Source organism: Coenobita brevimanus, chromosome 44 (genome assembly GCF_032717465.1).
Source record: "Coenobita brevimanus isolate Jiangsu-jjx chromosome 44, ASM3271746v2, whole genome shotgun sequence".
Lineage (NCBI taxonomy): Eukaryota > Metazoa > Arthropoda > Malacostraca > Decapoda > Coenobitidae > Coenobita > Coenobita brevimanus.
In genome coordinates, this window is record NC_136997.1 from 25200795 (window position 1) to 25222251 (window position 21457).

The 21457-nt window shown below is 42.7% G+C and overlaps 1 protein-coding gene across 1 annotated transcript in view; it reads right to left on the reverse strand.

Moving 5' to 3' along the window:
- The window catches only part of LOC145398022 (KRAB domain-containing protein 2-like), a 25414-nt gene extending 14136 nt beyond the window's left edge, over positions 1–11278 (reverse strand). The window contains exons 1-2 of the mRNA XM_080270987.1: positions 10423–11278; positions 9817–10109 (exon numbers count right to left, since the gene is read on the reverse strand). Of these exons, the coding sequence (XP_080127113.1) occupies positions 9817–10109; positions 10423–11278 (1149 nt within the window). The remainder of the gene's footprint in view (positions 1–9816; positions 10110–10422) is intronic.
- Between the last annotated feature and the right edge of the window lie 10179 nt (positions 11279–21457).

A 21457-nucleotide genomic window follows, 5' to 3' on the forward strand; every position in this document is an offset into this window, starting at 1 on the left:
AACGTGGGAAATTGTGAAAGTTTGGAACACTCAGGCCACATCTCGAGTTTTCATTAGCACATCCATACCGCCATTATTCTTCCAGCAGCCAATCATAATACAGGGTATATTTCCTAATACAAACAGAAAGTATGGACGCCATTGCCTCTCTTATGGTAGGTGCTGTGCCGATGTCTGGTATATTTCATCATAATTTCATAGGTTACTATGAAAAATATCTGTACGTCCTAATATGTACAGAGAGTATATAGACAACAGGTAACTGATGTGCTAAGAGTACGATAGTAATGATTTAAATATATTTCTGATGACATGAAGCATCAAATCTAGGAAAATTTGTGGTGACAGATATTTGGTGGAAATATTCAAAGTGCTTGCCCCCGCCCCCGCCAAAAAATCCTGGATAAGCTACTGAATACACCCCTAATCCTTTAAGTACACTAGGAGGGATATTTCAATCTCGAAGTGTTAGATATAGGGTTCATTAACATTTTTAGATCTCACTTAAATGACATAAAATCGTCTGGAGGTGAAAAGACGCATGTGAAACGTTGGGGGTTCGTGGAATTGGATGCAGGAAGGAGTGGATTCGAACAGCTCATATTTCGTCCTTTTCAATTATGTTTGCTCCTTCCAGGCGGTTTTTATATACATTATGAGGTATATTTCGAGCTAGAGGGATAAGACATAGCATGCATTAGCTTTTACTGTACGAGAAGCCTTACCTAAAATTATTACAGGCGTTTGGATTGTGAGGCAGAGTTCGTACAAATGATGCGTTCTTCATGTGCGTGGGTGAAGCAGTGGGGATAATAAATGGAATGATGCAGGACAGACACAATGCACGATAAAGCACCTGACGGAGTGTAATGGAAGCGTTTTATATGTGAACCACCATGTATGCTATTCTGACGGGATATTTCTCTTGTGTTGTGGGGATGGCTCAGTGTTAGCAGTATCTGCCCTGCCTCATTCAGTCATATCCTACTCCCACCTCCACAAGCACACCCACACTAGCCGACTGAGCCATCCTCGCAACACATAGGATACTACCAAAGAGTTCCCCGTTGAGTTATTTGCGAGTTTCATAAATCTTTAAATCTTTTGGCAATCTTAATTTTCAATCTTTTTTTTTTTAACGTCTAGAGGGTGAAAAATTAATCTTCAACTGAATAAAATCGTCTGGAGTCCATAAAAATCCCTTTACGAGTTAAATATCTAAACGTTATAGAGAGTGTTCTGTAAATAGCGCTCCACTACTCGTGTGGCAGTATTTTGTGTTGCGGAGACGGCTAAGTCTGCTGGTGTTGGCGTGGGTGCGGCACTGGGAGCAGAAAATGAATGATGCAAGAGAGACATAACACTAACTGAACCTTTCACGCAACACACAAGAAATCGCCCATCTGAGTGTTAGAGAAGCGTTACTTATAGACCACTCTGTAGGCTGTATTCTAAGTGGCTATGGCGATTTTCTTAACACATCTTCCTTAGCGATTTATTCTGCACAATACACCTAATTACAGTATTCTCTCGTATGGTACTGATTCACACAATGTCTATGTCAGGATGATAGAGAGATGATGTAGGAGGTGGACTGACGCCTCACCATCTCAAGCAACGAATTGTAGCAATAGATTACAGCTAAACTATGATGCTGGTCACGAAGAAGAGCTATGGAATGGATGCATAGCCATAGCATCGTCCTTCTCGGCCATTTTGCTGTTTGGAATATGCTGCAATTTTGCGAAATTCTGTACCAAGTTAAGGTGAAAAGAGTAATACACTTCTCCATGTTGAATAACGATTTTGTAGCAAAGCATTAATACTAGAATATGATGCTGGTCACGAAGAAGTGCAATGGAAAGGATGAATAGCTATAGCATTGTCTTTTTCTGCTATTGTTACGTAAAATAAACCGCAAACGGACGAAATTCTGAGCCAAGGTAAGGTGAAAAGAATATCGAACGTGACTCCCACGACCGTAAAGCTTTTCAGTTCGATGTCATTTATTTTCTGCTTTAATACTGTTATCTCCAGACGATTTTATTAAGCCAAGGAAGGATGTCTGGCAGTGGAGGGGTTAGTGTAGGCTGAATGTAACCCCTCCGGCTCGAAAAGTCTATAAAATTGTCTGAGGGTTGCAAGAATATAACGAGAAATACGTCAGCGGAATGAAAAGGTTGGTTCACCTCGCAACTGTATTACTATTATTATTATTATTATTATTATTATTATTTGTAGTAGTAGTAGTAGTAGCAGTAGTAGTAGAGCGATCTTTCCTCGATTGTTGTTGCAGTAGTAGTAGCATCAGCAACAGCAGCAGCAGCAGCAGCAGTAGTAGTAGTAGTAGTAGTAGTGTAGTAATTGCAGCCCCAGGTTCATCTGTAACGTGAACCTGGTGGACTGTAGGCTGAAGTTGTCCTTCACCGCAGTTTATCATCCTCCTTTCGGGGGTAGGGAGGGAGAGAGATGAGGGACGTTAGTGCAAGGGGCAGTGGATCCACCCAGCTATATCGGTGCCACCACGGGAGGGCGACCCTCTGCAACTCCCCGCATATGGAGTGCTTGGAAAATTTAGTCAAACACACCAGCATTTTTTTTTTTTCCAACTTAGTAATATCGTATCAGTCACAGGCTTTAAAAAAAATTGCAGAGTAAACCTGTTTGTGTTATTAGTACATCTAGATATTTCCTTCAGGCTAACAAGACGATTTCTTTCAGTAATGGGAAATTCTGTCTGTCAAAGGCTTAGAACTTAGAATGAGGGTTTATATTTTAAGCTAACATCAGACGATTTTCTTAAGGTTAGAGGAGATTTTGGGAACCGGAAGGGTTAGATCTTCATTAACCTTTCCATTATTTTTTGCTTGATCTAAAATTGCCATCTTTCCAGCCTGAATTCTGATTTGTAATGAAAGAAAAGCATTCGGAAGCCGAATGCTAATCGCCCGCCGGAATATGCTGTTCGATAAGTTATAAGCGCTGCCTCCCGCCCGGGGGTGGTCGAGGGACTGCGTACCCTCTGGGGGCGGGGGGGCAGCGCACCCTCGGGGGGATCGGACGCCGGCGCTCCTTCGGGGGGGAGGGGCAGGGGGGATAGCTCAAGTCGTTCATGAGATATAATGGTGCTAATGGCGGACGATAAAAACTAGTTGACCATTGGCAGCCATTTTGCTAACCTTGACCTTGACCCCAAGTGTCCATTTTCGAACTCGTCCAAGAATTTGGCGATATTTTGATATCACGAAGATTTCATGCTGAGAGCTAAGCCGTTCATGAGATATAATGGTAACACACACACACACACACACACACACACACACACACACACACACACACACACACACACACGGGCAAAAACATTATCGTTCCGCCATGGTAAAGGCGGGTGATAACAAGAGATTAGTACTAGAATATGCTGCTAGTCACGAGTATGTGGTGTGCAATGGATGCTGAGCCGTAGGAATGTCTTTTTCTTCCACTGGGCTGTGAAAATAGCTGCAGAAGGACGAAAATCTGGGCATGCTAAGGTGAAGCGAGTTTAGCTAGAACAGTCGATGTACTAGTAGTAGTAGCAGTAGCCGTAGGTAGTAGTAGTAGCAGCAGCAGCAACAGCGGTAGTAGTAGTAGTAGTAGTAGTAGTAGTAACGTCTATAAAATCGCTTGGTGGTAGCGGGATTAAAATCAGTGATACGTTTTCGGACTGAAGGGCTTGAACCCATGATAAGTGTTAAGGTGTGACTGTTGCACCTCGCTGCTGAACGCACTGTATAACGTGGCATGCAGGCTAACCACATCCAATGCTTAAGTGAAGGTAACAGCTTCTCTACCTCCCTGCTGAACGCACTCTATAACGTGGCATGCAGGCTAACCCACCCCATCAAATACTCAGCAGGTGTGCCATAAAAACCCTTCACAAAATTGGCTGTTTGCATACGAACGTCAGCCTTTGAGTTGATGCGGCTGTTGTTTTGGCTCCTGTGTCCAAAAACAAGATCACATTTGCACCAGACAATCAAGATAATGTCAGCAGTAATCGTTCAGCTATTTAATTTATTGTTTTCCACTCCACTGGCTCTGGTGAGGGAGGCCTTCGTGCGGTGGCACCGATATAACTAGGCGGCTCACATGTCTGATTATACTAACATCCTCCTGATAAGAATGACAAACTGGGATACTGGGATTCGTGTTTATCATGGAATTTAAGTCTCTCAGGTGTGGAGAGGGACGCCTTCAAGTGGTGGCACTGACATGACTGGGTGGTGGAGATACGGGATATACAAACGTCCCTCAAACCCTGAAATACTGCTACTATTACTACAACAACTGCAACAATAACTACTACTACTACTACCATCAATAACAATACTAACAATAAACTAATATTAATAAATCACACAACAAGAAATTAACCATATGTCTTCGTTCGTGAGTTTCCCCTTCTCACCACTTCCACATCCTCCCTCTCCTCCTCATCCCCTTACTCCTCTTCCTCTCCTTCTTCTCTCTCTCCCCCTTCCTCTTTCTCCCTCCATACGCCTGCGCCAAGCCCCGTAGTGTCGGCTATAAGGTGCTGGTGTTTGTGAAGGTGTGGTGGTGGTGTGGTCACTCGCCATGGAGCCTTCATACACACAACACTGCCTCTGCTTCTCTCTCTTCGCTTCCCTCGCCGGCTCTGCTGAAGCCCTGCGCAGCTTCCCAGTGTTATCCGGTGAGAGAGAGAGAGAGAGAGAGAGAGAGAGAGAGAGAGAGAGAGAATGTAAAGCAAACAATACAAGAGATTAATTTTCGAAACTAGACATGATCTTTTGGCTGAGGTTTTGTAACACCTATTCCTTAGCGATTTATTCTGTTACACCTCATTATCCTCTTGTACGTTACAGCTGAAAACCAGACGGAGATTCAAATGGCTTAAATAACATATCAGTAGCGTAAGGTGTCATATGAAAAACAAATCGCTATGGAAAAGGTGCTACAAAACCTATGTCACTTTGAATTCGACTCTACTGTAATAGTAGTAGAAGTAGTTGTAGTAGCAGTTACGGTGGTCGTGGAGGTCGTGGTGGTAGTAGTTGTTATGGTGGTGGTGGTGGTGGTAGTGGTAGTAGTAGTAGTAGTAGTAGCTGTAGCAGTAGTAATAGTAGCGGTAGCAGTAGTAGTAGTTACGGTGGTGGTTGGTGGTGGTGGTGGTGGTGGTGGTGGTAGTAGTAGTAGTAGTAGTAGTAGTAGCGGTAGCAGTAATAGTAGTAACAGACGCAGTAGTAGTAGCTGTAGTAGTATATGCAGTATTAGTAGTTGTAGTTGCAGCAGCGCAGCAGCAACAGTAGTCGTAGTGGTAGTGTTGGCGGTGGTAGTGGTGGTGGTGGTGGTGGTGGTGGTAACATTAGCAGTAGTAGTAGTAGTAGTAGTAGTAGCAGTCATATCGTCAGGTTCATCTGAAACGTGAACCCAGTGGAGTGCAGGCTGAAATCGCCTTCCTCCTGCATTCAACCATCCGCCTGTGGGGAAACACTGAAACAGTAGAGGGACATATGTATAACCTGGCAATTGAGCCGCCTGGTTATATCGGTGCCACCACGTGAAGGCGTCCCTCTCCAGCACCACGACATAGGAGTATAAAGAGTAAAAATGACCCAATATGTTAACGATCTCGGGGAGATTTTCATTTAGCAGCTTTTTTCCCGTAGTCCATGGGTAGGAAAAGGCAGCACTGCTGTTTAATATCTGTTTTTTAAGCACTTCTTTGCTACTAGCACCATATTCTAGTGTTAATCTCTTGTTACTGCTCTGTACTGAGAATGGAGAGAGGGCAGTTTTACGGTTATACACTGTTCACTTCAGCTAGGTGTAAAATGGCCATCTCTCCATCTTGAATATTCAGCTGATACGAGAGGCTGACCCTAGACTATGATGCTAGTCACGAAGAAGTTCAATGGGAGGGATGTAGAGCCGTAGTCTTGCCTTAGTGTCTCAGAGAGTTACGGGAAATAAGTGCAGAGAGGACGAAATATCCGCCAAGTTAAAATAAACGAAGTACAGGTTAAGATATTATAATTTCTCCTCCTCCTAACTTCAGTCTTTCCTCTTGAGCTTCAGATACTTCAGCCTCCTTTAGAAGGTCTTAGCTTCTTCCGGTGTGACGGTGGAAAGTATTCTAAGTGGTGCAGGACGCTTCTTAACACCTCTTCCTTAACTGTTTAGTTTGAATATTACACTAAACATTTTCATTGGTGTTATTTTTTTCTCATCGACACAGATGCTAGACAGGGACGCCTTCCTGTGGTGGCACTGATATAACATGGCTGTGGAGCTGCCCGGTTATACAAACTTCTCTCAACTCCCTCCCTATCCTCCCGAAGGAGGATGGTGGACTGCAGGAGGGCAACTTAAGCCTGCAATCCACTGGGCTTACAGTTCAGATGAACCTAGGGAAACAACACCAACATCAACAACAACAACAACTACAACTACTACTACTACTACTACTAATACTAATACTACTACGACTACTACCACCAAGTGGATACTGAGGTACTATGTGCAAAACAAATCGCTAATAAAAAGGTGTTATGGAATCACCAAAGCCACTTAGAATACAGTCCTGGGGTGGGATTAAAGGTATTTCATGGTGGATTCCCTGTCGTATCTCGGAGTAGTTTTTGCAGGATGGTTAACGACATTAGAATCTTTCCCTGGCTGGCGTTCTTTCGTCCAAAACAATTCCTGGTTACTTGAGGGAAACTGTTATATCTGTTGTCCGTTATGTGTTGTCTGTTATGTTATCTGGTGTCTGTTTTCTGTTGTTATCTGTTTTCTGTTGTTTGTTTTGTGTGGAAGGACAGAGAAAGAAAAGCTTCCGTGTCTCCAGTTCCTCCTGTCAAAACCCATCACAGTTACAAGTCCTGGATTGTAAATATGTTTTAGTATCCCACCCCAGTGTTGTATTTTCTTTTGTAACTTCCTTGGTGCTGGCAAGAGACGCCTTCATGTGGTGGCAGCGATATAACCGAGTGGCTCAACTACTTTGTTATTCAACCCTCCCTCAACTATCCAATATATTACCAATATGCAGGGAATCGAACCCGGGACTATCAGGAGAGAGCCAGGCAGCATACCAGGTTCGCGTCCCGGGATATTGGTAATATATTGGATGATTTTTCCTATGTAAAGTACAGGTTTCTCTCTTCATTCCCTCAACTACCTCCCTATCCACCGAAAGAAGGATTGTGGACTGCAGGAGAAAGACAGTTTAAGCCTGCAGTCCACCAGGTCCACATTTCATAAGGACGCCTTCATGTGGTGGCACTAATATAACCAAGCGGCTCAATTAGAGCCCCCACAAAGTCATGAAAGTTTCCAGTGTTTCCCGGATTACTAAATAGCGTGGGGTCATTACCCGCTCAGGCTTGGTGTACCTTCCCTTAAAAAATTCCTGTCGGGGTGATTACTCATTCATAAAGCATTAAATCAGTAATATATTCATCTTATATATTTTGCTGATGCTCTAAATGAGATATACGCTGAAAAGTTCTCCATTAAATTAACGAAAAACCATGAATCCTCACGGTGTGTTTGCATTCAGACATTTTTAACAAGTGTTATAAATCTTAGTTCTTGGAAAAATTTTTCATACAGTTTTCAAAGATCATAATCTTTCATTTGGTTAATCCTGACATGATTCTGTCCATTATACACTTAATCTATATATCTATCTACATACCTAGGCTGCTTCCCCCAAGGAAAGGAAGGTAGCCGAGAGAGGACGACACACTCCCCATTTACTCATCCATTCAAACACATTCATTCGCATCTTAGCCCCAAAGAGGAGAAGGGACAGATCCTCACCGCATCACACCGCACAAGGGTCAACTGACTAGTGCAATCAGTGACATCCGCAGCAGGGCCTGACAGCAGAGCTGGTTTACCCCAGCCACATCATAATAGACCCATCCCCTTACCCGCACCTGACCTGACCAGCTGATCAGACCAAATGTGGGAGAATATCCCCTCAGGGCTGCATCATCATTTATTCATTCACAATTTCTCTCCATTTATTTCTGTCACGCACTGCCACTCTTCCTTGCTCAACAGACATCCCTCTCGCATCCAGCGCTCTCTTCACACTGTCCATCCATCCTATTCGTGGTCTCCCTCTCAGCCTTATGCCTCTCAAATCAGATCTAGTTATTTTTTTCACCAGTCACTCATTATCCATTCTCTCCATATGCCCAAACCATCGCAACACCCTCTGCTCAACTCCACCAGCCATCTCCCGAACAACTCCAGTTCTCCTTCACACTTTATTATTTCGCACTCGATCCATACGCATCACTCCACACATACTCCTCAGACACCTCATCTCCATTACATTCAAACTTTTCCTCTCTGCTACACCCATATTCCATGTTTCAGCCCCATATAACACAGTCGGTACCACAACACCCTCATACAGCCTTCTCCTTACATCCATTCTAAGCGGACGACATCTAAACACTTTTTTCATTCCTCCCAGCTCCTTACCTACTTCATTCATTCTAAACTTCACTTCTGCATCTATTCTTCCATCCACAGCAACAGGTGACCCTAAATATTTAAAAAACTCTACCTCCTCAAGCAACTCATCATTCAAAATTATATTCATCCCCCTCCCATCTACCAACCTCGTACACTTCATCACTTTACTCTTATTCTCATTTACTTTCAATTTCTTCTTTTCACACACCTTTCCAAATTCCTCTGCCAACTGTCTCAATCTCTCCTCTGAATCAGCCACCAGTGCAGTATCATCTGCAAACAGCAGCTGCTTCAGATTCCACTCTCCACCATCAACATTCACCAAACTCAGACCTCCACCTAAAAACTCTCATTCACCTCCCTTACAACACCATCCATATGAATATTAAACAACCAAGGCGACATCACACATCCCTGTCGCAGCCCCACCCTCACGGGATTTAATAATAGTAAGAACTGTAATAAAAAAATTTGAGCAGTTGCGTGAATGGTCCAAAAGCTTGGTATGGGATGGTGCTTCATGGTGTGAAGAGGGGCTGCCAGACACTGCATTCATATCTGCAATCAGGGAGAACAAAATATCTCACATGCCTCAGGTAGACGTGGGTCCCACATACCCGACCTAAAGTATGCTCACATACCCTTATACTGCTGAAACGGAGAACTTGAAGTAACTCCCTCACTCCTTGCATGGATGTTACAGTCAATATCTAAATCCAGACAATTTGTAAAGTGACTGAACTTTTCAGGCAATATGTGAATTGCCTGGTTCACCCAGTCAATTTAGAAATCAGCTAAAAATTGAAGACAATTTACGAAGTGACTAAAATTCTGATAGATTTTCTTGTCATATTGACTAATATGGGGTAATATACTGACATAGACAAACAAACAGTATTCTTGAGTATAATTTTATTTTCTAAAACCTACGTGACGATAGAATGTGATAATAAAACCTACGTGACAATATAATATGATAAAAAAACAATGAAAGAATAAAATGTGACAATAAAGTAAGACATTAAATCAGTTTTTATTCTTACAGGTTAAACTAGAGTGGCACCGACTATTGCACTTGTGACCTTCTTTATAACATTTACAGCGATTTGTTTGACATTGTTTTTTACTCACAGTACAATTGCACTTAGCATAACCTTGACCACCAAACCTAGATGACTGCTGTACTGCCTGACGAAGTCCTATTTCCTTGTCTGCACTCACGTCATCAAGGCTATACAGTTGCTTGGTACAAATATCAAACTGACTTCTATTGCAGCTTCCCTTAAGTATTCCTTCACTTACGGCTATTCGATACATGTCATTTTCATTACGATCTAAGATAACACGTATAACATTTCGGGGATCACCTTTACCTCGATCAACCAACGGGATGGGAATTGTCACATTATCTCCGGGATTACCAGGGGCATGATCTAAACGACTACGTTTCACCATGCGTTCAGCTTGGGCTAACTGACCAGCAGCTGCTCTTGACCGTTGAAGTGCTAAATTTTCTTGGAGCACATGAAGTCTTCCTGTAGGATTCTGGTCACAGGGTGAATTGTCTGGATAGGCAGAACCCTCGGATAAACCATCTGAATGAACAAAAAAAATAAAAGCAATGGATTTTTAGTTTTATAACAGAGATAAGTATTTAATTAATGGTGATAGATTTGGCATGTGGTTATGAGCTTAATGAGATCAGTTATCAGTTACCTTTTTTTATTTATTTTTTCCTGTGTGTGAGTGTCACTACCTGGATGAGCGAAGTCCTCACGGTGAGTAGGACCCTAGGTGAATCATCTGGATGAGTAGAGCCCTTCGATGAATCAACTGATTGAGTAGAGCACTCGGGTGAATCATCTGGATGAGCAGAGCACTCAGGTGGATCATCTGGATGAGCAGAGCACTCAAGTGAATCATCTGGATGAACAGAGCACTCAGGTGGATCAACTGGACGAGCAGAGCACTCAGATGAATCATCTGGATGAGCAGAGTCCGAGGGGAAAGTGTAAGCTCCAAGTAAATCATCTTCAGTAACCATTGTCTTCAAAACTTCCTCTGGAAGTGCAGTTGAGCGTAGACCTACTCTGGCCTCAACACCGAAGAGTGCTTTGTATGGGGATTGTTTGATCTCAGAATGGTAACTGGTGTTCTTTTGAAACTGCACAAACTTGAGTCCCATGGGCCAGTCACTTGTATCATTATCACCTAACCATGAAACTAGCATGTCTTTTATATCACAGTTAAGGCGTTCAACTGATCCCTGACTCTGCGGATGCCTTGGTTTACCATGAACCATTAACAAGTCAGGCCAAAGAAGTTTGAGTTCCGAAATGACTAATGTTGTAAATTCACTACCATTATCGCTTTGAAGAATTTGAGGTGCTCCAAACATTAAAAATATGTCCATTAGTTGGGATGCAAACTCAGCGGCCCTTTTTGAAGTTAAGGGACGCAATATGCAATACTTTGTTAGGTGATCTTGATACACCATTATCCACTTATACTTTCCTTTGGCACAAGACTGCATGTCAACAAGATCCACCTGAGCTCGTGAGCCAAAGTCCTTTGACAAAATCGGTTTAACAGGAACACCCTTGGTCGTACATCTTTTCCGTTTCTTTTGACACTGAACACACAAAGATTTGAACAGTTCTACAGTATCTCTAGTAACGTTTGCATAGCTTGACAAAGCTTTGACCTTTTTGTCTCTGCCGCCATGTCCCGTAGTAATGTGAGCACGTTTTAATGTGTCAAACATATCCTCAATGTGCACAAAATAAACAGGTTCTTGATTTCTATCATTCCGTTTTTTGATCAACTTTTCAACGTCACCACACTGAAGAACTTCGTAACTTCTAAGGATGTAATACTGCCGATTTGATTTATTTTTTGCAGATGCTGCTACTCTGAGTTCCTCTATCAGATTGTACTACTCAGTTTTAGTCAGTACTAATGACTTTGAATCCGATTTTTTCTTCAACATCACTTTCTCGCAAAAAAGTGCTTCCTCAGAACACGCCATATGTTCTACAAACGAACTACACCTCACGGAAGGACACAAGAGTAAATGCCAGGGACAAGACCAACACAACTGCACTGGCTAGCTACCCAGACGTCTGTACCGGTCACACACACACACACACACACACACACACACACACACACACACACACACACACACAAACACACACATACACACACACACACACACACACACACACACACAAACACACACACACACACACACACACACACACACACACACACACACACACACACTGATAAACTACCCAGACATCATCACACAAACTGCCAATAGGCAAACTGACCGATTACCCATACCAGGATTCAAACTCTAGTTTGACCTGTAAGAATAAAAACTGATTTAATGTCATACTTTATTGTCACATTTTATTCTTTCATTGTTTTATTATCACATTATATTGTCACGTAGGTTTTATTATCACATTCTATCGTCACGTAGGTTTTAGAAAATAAAATTATACTCAATAATACTGTTTGTTTGTCTATGTCAGTATATTACCCCATATTAGTCAATATGCCAAGAAAATCTATCAGAATTTTAGTCACTTTGTAAATTGTCTTCAATTTTTAGCTGATTTCTAAATTGACTGGGTGAACCAGGCAATTCACATATTGCCTGAAAAGTTCAGTCACTTTACAAATTGTCTGGATTTAGATATTGACTGTAACATGGATACACAAAGTTAGGAAGCTACTGAGAAGAAGAGGGCTCCTGGGCATTTGGAAGTTAATGAACAAGAAAATGGGACAGGGGGTGTGGGTTTCTCAGACCCACCTCTACCTGAGCAGGGTTAAAGGCATGGTATTCCTTTTGCTTTGAGGAAACGTCTCAGTTCTGCTACACTCCATTTTTCCACATATATATTAGCTGCGCAGTGGACCGTGGCACTATATCTTCCAAATTCATCGACTGATTTCAAAAGGCGTGGGGTTCAGGTGTGGTGATTACACATCATCAACGCCGCCCTAGGCCCATGGCGGCAGGCACGCAAACTACGCGCCCATGAGAAAGCCCCTCCCTATGAGCTCAGTGGATTCATACGATCTTCGATTGTTTAAGTACCACATTTCTTTCATTTGTTATGTATTGTAAGATACAATTTCGTTACCCCCATTTACCATTATTCCTTGCAAATGTACACCCAACACCTAAAAACATGACAGTGATCAATACTCAGGTAACATATTAATAATCGCATGTAGCCTGTCCCTAAACTGAGACAGAGACAACCATCCAATTCTATTATATTTTGATAAAGAACACATTGTTTTTTTCTGCAGTATTATATGTAGATAAATAGATAAATATCCTATTTTCAGAAAAGTAACACAAACTTATATAACAGAGGGTAATTCAAGTTGACCCCAATTATGCATGTAACATAAAGTTATCTAGCAAGCGGTGGCATCTTTTTCCAGTTCGTAGGGGCTCCAGTTGCCAAATTAAACAAACGTCCTTCAACTACTTCCCTGTCCATTGAAAGGAGGAGGGTGGACAGGGGGAGAGGAGCAAATTAAGTCTTCAGTCCACCGGGTTCACGTTTCAGATGAACCTTAGGCAAAAAAAAAAAAAAAAAAAAACTCAGTGAGATCAACGTATATTTTCTTATTTAAATATCCTCTGACCAGATGATTTTATTGAGTATACAAGAGTTCCCCTTACTAGAGAAGAAAATATGCTCTTTTACCCTAACTTGGTCTAGATTTTCATCCACTGGTAGCTCATTTCACCTAGCTCAGTGGGAGAAAGCAGCAATACTATGGCTCTACATTCTTTTCATATTACTTCTTCATGACTAGCATCAGTTCAGCATTCAAGCTGAGAGTTGTTAATTTTTGGCCAAGTCAGAGTAAAAAGAGTATAGTTCTTTTAACTTGGCTTAGATTTTCGTCCATTGGAAGCTTAAGTGGTAGAATAAGACAGTACACTGGCTCTACATCCTTTTCATTGAACTTCTTCGTGACTAGCACTGCATTCTAGTCTACTGTCACAGCTCAACAATCAAGATGGGGAGATGACAGTTATAGGCCAACCTTACCTACAATGGGTCCTCAAAGTTCATGCAGCCACAACTTAGTATTCAAGCAACACGAGTGACCCAGTTCCCTCACATGAAAACCAACCAACTATAATTCATTCTTTTTCTCCCCCAGACAGCCATACCCTTCCAACAAACACTCTGTCATCGCTGGTTGGGGGTCCTTTGCGGGGGCACGACCTCCTGATGGTGAGCGAGGACCACAGCCATCGCCTACTAGATCTGAGTCAGGTGGTGTCAGCAGCGGGACTCGCCCTCACGCCCGTCTACCTCGCCAGCCAACACTCATTCCTTCATACTCCACGTCCCCAACACCACATCAGGGGATCAAGACTTGCCACTGTCATCATCTTCTACAGTGATCCTACTTCATTTCTCCTCCTCCTGGCAGGCAACAAAGACTGGAATCCTTGCTACCTAGTCCTCTTCTGTCTGGACCCATATCTCAACACGACCTCCATCTTGAGTCAACCTGTCGTCCAGCGCTCAGAATTCATCCTACTTCTGCAGTCGGTCGTTCAAGCAGGAAAAACACACATATATTCCTACACCAGCCTACCCACACAGCACAACAGACAAGGACGCTCACTTACAAAAGCTCCATTGGAAGTTTGGAACCCTAGTAAACTTTACACGCTCAAGTCTCTTTTCCCGCCTCGCTTTCTGGATTTTGGGGGCAAGATTTTGCAGGTTTCAGGCCTGTGCTATGATAATCCTTTCGTTTATTACGGCAAAATGGGTGGCTGCGTCGGGGCTAATGTAGACGCCTTGAACATCATCGGAGACAAGTATGGGTTTGGTGTGAACATGATTTCCCTCCCTAATATTGAGTTAGCTCGGAAAATAAACGGCACCTACACAGGCGTCCTTGGCCATGTGATGTACCACGGGAAGGACATGGCCGTCAACGTTCTTCAGCCGAATAGGGATCGACTTCACGACTTCGATCTCACCTATCCTCACTGGGGCACGAGTTTCGTCTTCATTTTACGCGTCCCACAGTCACTGCCGCGTTGGAAGAATGTTCTGTACCCTTTTTCAACGCTTATGTGGGGACTGCTGGCAGCTACGACCATTGTGGTGGCTTTGTCTCTCGCCTTGCTTCTGTATCAACAACATGTTATCAATGACCCTATCAACGTTGCTCTCAAGGTGATTATACTGGTGTGATTGATAGATGGATAGATAGATATAGGTAGACATATAGACAGACAGATAGAAAGACAAATAAAGAATTTGTGTGTGTGTGTGACATGTCACACACACACACACACACACACACACACAGTTCTTGATTTAATTTGGATATATATATATATATATATATATATATATATATATATATATATATATATATATATATATATATATATATATATATATATATATATATATAATTTATACAGATAGATAGATAGACAGATAGATTGATAAGTAGATAGATTGATTGATAGATAGATGAACAGATAGACAGAAAGATAGATAGATAGATATACATATATAGTAGACTGTCACTATAACAAACTAATGGGAGTAAATCCAATAAACAGGATACTCGGTTCTATCCAATGGTCCCCCCTGAAGTTGGATAGTAAAATAGTATATTCTAGTACTAAAAATGAAAACTATACTCCTTTTAAACTAATCTGGCTCATAATTGACATAGCACTATTTAATGACCAGCACAATATTAATAGTCTGTTTTCACAACTCGGCAGTTATGAGGGGAAGATGGTAATTTCAGGCCAGGCTGGGGTGAAAAGGGTAGGAAACTCATGCATTGTGCCCTTCACCTGTATACATGGATGCAGAGTGCTCACACTTCCATTCTTCTTGTATGCTTTAGACTGAATTAAGTGTTATTCATCGTCACTGTTGGCAAAGATGATTTCTGGTGGCTCTGGTGTCACATCTGATACAGAGTCTTGAGGTGTTGAGGGTTGGGGTCCTGAAGCCTGTACTGCTGGATCCTGAGGCTATGTGGACGCTGGGTGAGGATGTTGTTGCCACGGGCAAATTGGTGGTCTCTGACTTTGCAGAGCCTCTTGGCAGCACCTGGTACGCTCTTGAAAAACTGGAAGATCTTATTCAGGATTTTCCTTGGCTGCTGCAGCTGTATTAATTCCAGTCTGGTTTGCCGCATGACCTCATAAAGTTGAGCCAGAGGCCCTTCGACTTTGTCTTCAAGACCAGGATGGTGTTTGCAGCATCAATGGCTGCATCAGTGACGGATCAGATGTCGTCTCCTTCTTCTCTTCGTCTTCCTCCTTTGCCAGTGTTCAGTCTTGTAGTTCTTCCACAGTCTCCTCTTCTGTCTGATGATGGTAGCTAGGCACACCAGCCTCCTCATCCAGGCACTCTTGCAGTCTCTCTTCAGCAAAATCACTCTGCCCTGCAGCTACCAACATTTCTGCCATGTTCAGTGGTTCAAAACCCTAAAAATCATGCAATGGTGCTGGAGTCTTCGGGGTTGTGAGGAGTTTCCACCACCTATTAATGACTCTGGCATGAGATACTTTCTTCCACTCCTCAGCCAGGTTGATGATGGCGTCTTTGATGTTGTACATCTTGAGATTGTACTGGGTTTTCATGCCTCTAGTGTCTTCATCGTTTTCCTGGTCCATCCCATCCACAGTTATGCACTGGTGCAAGTAGAGCTTTCTGAAGTAACTTTGCCCTCTCTGTAACTCCATGGTCCATGGTCTGGGCAAGGTCAGTGATGTTGCTGGCAGGATCAAGGCTTGATTCGTCCATCCTTGCTACGGACTTTAGCAGAGGAAGGATGGGCTGGTGCCTTCTCTAGCAGCAGCACTGCCTTCATGTTGTCACGACTGATGGTACAATTTTTTTTGGTGCTGCTGGACGGAAGGGTCGTAGCTGTGGTGGAACCAGCCATGAATGATATCTTGGTTAAACCAGGTAAACTTGTTACCATGGCACTACACAGGAAGCTTGGTCATGATGTCCTTCAGTGACCTGGGTCGCTTGCTCTTACCTACTATGACTGGCAATAGGCGATGAGAGCCATCAGCGCTGGCACAGACCAAAATGGAGAGACGCTTCTTCGCTGATTTATGCCTTAGAGTCCTGCCAGTATTATTATTATTATTATTACTATTATTATTATCGTGAGAGTGAATTTAAGATAACATTCGCTCTCACCTTTAATGTCGGGACCAACTTGCCTCGCCCCGGGTTCCTGTGCTCCACTATGGGGTGACTTATGATTGGATAATGGTTGGATGGATTATTATTATTATTATTACTATTAATACTATTATCATATTATTATTATTATTATTATTATTATTATTATTATTAATATTATTATCATATTATTATTATTATTATTACTATTATTATTATTATTATTATTATTATTATCACCATCACTATTTTCTTCTCCCTCTTCTTGCAGGTAGGGTCTGGGCTGATAGGACAGTCCATGCCGGATAAGGAGATAACAGTGTGGTGGGTGAGGGTGTGGTTGGTGGTGTGGTGGATTGCGGTAGACATCTTAGCGGCCGGATATACAAGCAACCTCGTAGTCGTTCTAACAGTGCCCGTCTACCCTGCCAAACTTGAGACCGTGAAAGATCTGGCGGAATCCCATCTTACGTGAGTTGATCTGTAAGCTTCTGTCTGTCTGTCTGTCTGTCTCTCTCACGTAAAAGACATTTTACAAACTCCATATACTAGCATATGTCTAAGTTGCGTACAATGCTAATCACGAAAAAGTGATATGGAAAGGATACATTGGCAAAGTTCGGTCAAACTCCATCACTGAGCTACGGGAAATAAAGTGGAAAAGAACGACAATATTTGGCAAAATTGAACACGCACACTTTACTAAATATCGGTCAGAGGATTTTATGGGGGGTAGTCCGGAAATACCGATGTGCAAGTAACTCATCTGATTATTGTGTTGCGGAATGGCTCAGTCTGCCGGCGTGGGCGTGACAGTGGGGTTTGGAAATAAATAATGGAGAGTGGATACAGCGATGACTGAGCCGTTCCCACAGTACACGAAAAATGGCCCGGCGAGGTGTAAGAGGAGCGCTACATATGCACTACCCTGTATTTTGCGTATTATATCTTAACACTGACTTAAATGATTATTTATAAGTAGCCGGGCGGACTTTTTCGGCTAGCTCCTGCAGAGGGCTGATTGGACCTTCGGCCAATTTACCTAATGTAACTTTTCAACATACAATTAATCCTAATAAATTATATACCAAAACACTCCCTGGATCATGCTGATCCAGAATATGTATCATATGTGGGGGTAGACCCTAAGGGAGACGAATTTATAGGTAAGACGCATACAAACACTCGCCTTTATTATTATAGAAGCTTCAGTGTCGACATAGTCTACAGCAATAACATACAAGATGATATTAATGGGTAAAAGGCGGAATAAATTGGTAGGGAAGTGGTGTTACGAGGTCCCTCAGGTATGGCATGAAAGTGAAAAAATAGTATGATGGTGGTGGTGATGGTGATGGTGATGGTGATGGTGATGGTGGTGATGATGGTGATGCTGGTGGTGATGATGATGGTGATGGCGGTGGTAATGGTGGTCATGATAGTGGTGATGATGGTTTTGGTGATAGTGGTGGTAATGGTGGTAATGGTGATGATGTTGATGGTGATGATGGTGGTGATGATGGTGATGGTGGTGGTGATGGTGGTGGTGATGGTGGTGGTGTTGGTGATGGTAGTTATGATGGTGGTGGTGATGGTGGTGGTAATGGTGATGATGGTGATGGTGATGGTGGTGGTGATGGTGATGATGGTGGTGATGATGGTGGTGGTGCTTGTGGTGATTTATGGTGGTGGTGATGGTGGTGGTGATGGTGGTAATGGTGGTGATGATGATAATGGTGATGGTGATGATGGTGATGATCGTGATGAAGGTGGTGATGGTGATGATGACGGTGATGATGGTGGTGGTGATGGTGGTGATGATGGTGATGGTAGTGATGATGGTGGTGGCGATGGTGGTGATAATGGTGACTATGGTGGTGGTGATGGTGGTGATGAGGGTGATGATGGTGGTGGTGATGGTGATGATGATGGCTGTGGTGATGGTGATGATGATGATGGTAATGATAAAGACTGACTGAATGAGCAAGCGGAGCAATAGAGAACATTGCGTTTAGAAGACTGGAGGTTATAGGCAGTATGAAATACAAAGTAAGACAGTTCCAGAGTTGACCTGTTACATGCAAGAAGGTCTGGGAGTAATGGTTAGCTTTTGCGTTAGAGAATTGGAGAGAAAAGTGATGAGAGTTTGCTACTAGACAGGTGCTACGTGTCCGCCCAAATGAAGGTGGATGGGGGATGCCAACAGATAGTTATGAAGATTAGTGACTGTTAAAATAGCAATAGAAAGGTAAAAATACGCAATAGTGCAGCGGAGAGACAGAGGTTGAAGGGTGCCAGTAAGAGGAAGAGTTAATGAGACGAAATTCCATTGACTCCACTTTGTTGAGAAGAGCTGAATGTGGAAAACCTCCCCATACATGAGAGCTCTGCTTGACAAAGAGACGAATATAACCCCTGTATAAAATTAACAATTGTACAAGGGTAAAGGAGGCATGGAGCCGGCTTAGCATACCTAATCTCTTAGTAGTAGATTTTACAAGAGAGGTAATATAATCTCTCGAAACTAAATCCCGAGAATGAAGCCCCAAGTATTTTCAAAGATGATGAAAGACTGAGATGAACATTATTAAAAACAAGACATACTCCTGCAGATGATTTTGACGGGTTGGAAGTGGTAAGAACTGGGTTTTTGTGGTATTGAAAACAAGATTACTTTTACTCCAATCAGAGATATCAGCCAAGTCAGACATTAGGTGTGCCATAGCCTCGTCCTGTGTTTGTAGAAGTAACTGCTGAGATGGACGCTGCGGGATGCAGATGGAAAGGTGAAGGGTGTACCTTCGAAAGTCATTGATGAATATGAGGAGAGTTGGTGATAAGACAGAGTCCTGAGGAACACTGTTGAAAGCTCAAAGAGAAGATCGGTGGTCGTCTACAACAACAGCTGCAGAACGACCAGAGAGGAAGTTAGAGATGAAGGCACACACAGAAGGATGGCAATCGTAAGGGGGCGGTTCGGAAAATAAAGATTTATGCCGAACTCGATCGTAATCTTTTGAGATGTCAAGTGCAATGGCAAAGCATTCGCCAGAGTCCCGAAAGGAGGATGACCAGAAGTCTGAATGGAAGGTAAGAAGATCGCCAGTGGAACGTCCCTGGCAGAACCCATACTGATGATCAGAAAGAAGGTCGTGGTAGGTAAGATGCTTTAAGTTTGTTGATAAAAATAGATTCAATACAGGATGTTAAAGGAATTGGGCGATAGTTAAAAGATTGACATTGGTCACCCATTTTAAGAACAATCTGAATAAGAGGAAACTTCCAGCAAGAAGGAAACGTGCGAGTTGACAGACAAAGGGGAAAGAGCTTAACTAGGAAGGGTGTAAGCAGAGATACACAGTTCTTGAGGACAACAGGAAGGACCCCATCAAGCTTATGCGCCTTGTTAGTACTGTCGCTAGTGAGGACAGAAAGTATAACAATTGAAGAAATTTCAGTACCAGTCATGAGGAAGTTAGAGGTGGAAGAGATGGACGAGCAGCACCAGAATCATCTTGGATGGAACTGGATGAGAGTGTTTGGGCACAGAATTCTGCTCCTCAGTAGAAGAAACAGCTACAAAGTAACCAGAGAGGAAAAGAAGAGGGAAGAAAGATGAATTACAGTTGTTAGAAAGGTACTTCGTAAGGTGGCTGAAGGAGTGGGAAGAATCTGAGTCAGAGAGTTCAGAGCGTTTTATATGAGTGAAACTATTCTTAACAGAGTAGAGAACAGATTTAGCACAATTCCAGATGAAGATATAATATGGGCGAGTATCAGGTGCGTTAGCTCCGTTACTTTTTGTAGGCCTTCTCCTTGTTGTGGACAGCATTAGAACCAGCGTGATTAAATATCTTTCTTTTTTTCAGTAGTCAAAAGATAAAAGTAAGGAATGTCTGCTTCCATGCCCGACAGAACAAATTCCATAATGTGCAAGGCAAACTCAGGTGGCTCTCGGCCATGGAAGCAATGATCATTCTAGGGAAAATCATAGAAGTACCGCCTGAGGGGCTCACAATCAGCAGCTCCACAGTGCCAATACTGCCCCTTCTTGGGACGGTCCACAGGCCTTACTGGAACGATAGAACAGATTAAGGTGATAAGGTTGTGGTCAGAGGAGCCCAGTGAAGAGGAAACTTTGACAGAGTAAGCAGAAGGATCAGTTGTAAGGAAAGGTGGTCAGGGAAACAGGAAGGGTGCTGTGCGATTACAAACTGCTTTGTCATTAGGGATAAAAAAAGTTGCAGGTTTGTTCACCACGGTGAACCGCTGATTTGTACGAGGGCCAAAGGTAGTGGCGAACATTAATATTAACTAGACTGGAGATTTCAGAGAAGGAAGAAATTGACAAAATGTGTTTCCATCTTAACCCACCTCATCCCGACCACTTTTCCACCACTGACTCCCCCCAATCCCGACCATTTTTGGATTTTTTTTTTTTTTGGCTCAAACCTCTGCTTTTGGTGAGAAACATCGAAAATTCATAGAGAAATCACTCACCTGAGGTTTAAAATACTCAGTACAGGTAGGAGTACCTCCTTACCTTACTGGGGTTTCTAACAGTCTGGCACCAAAGAAAACGAGTTCTATGGGAGGATAACTATTTCACACCACTCATAAACGGTGTTTATTTATTTACTTGGTACGAATTTATATGTAGTACAAGAGTATATTGGTTTTCAAGCAGTAATGTAGGCATTATAAGC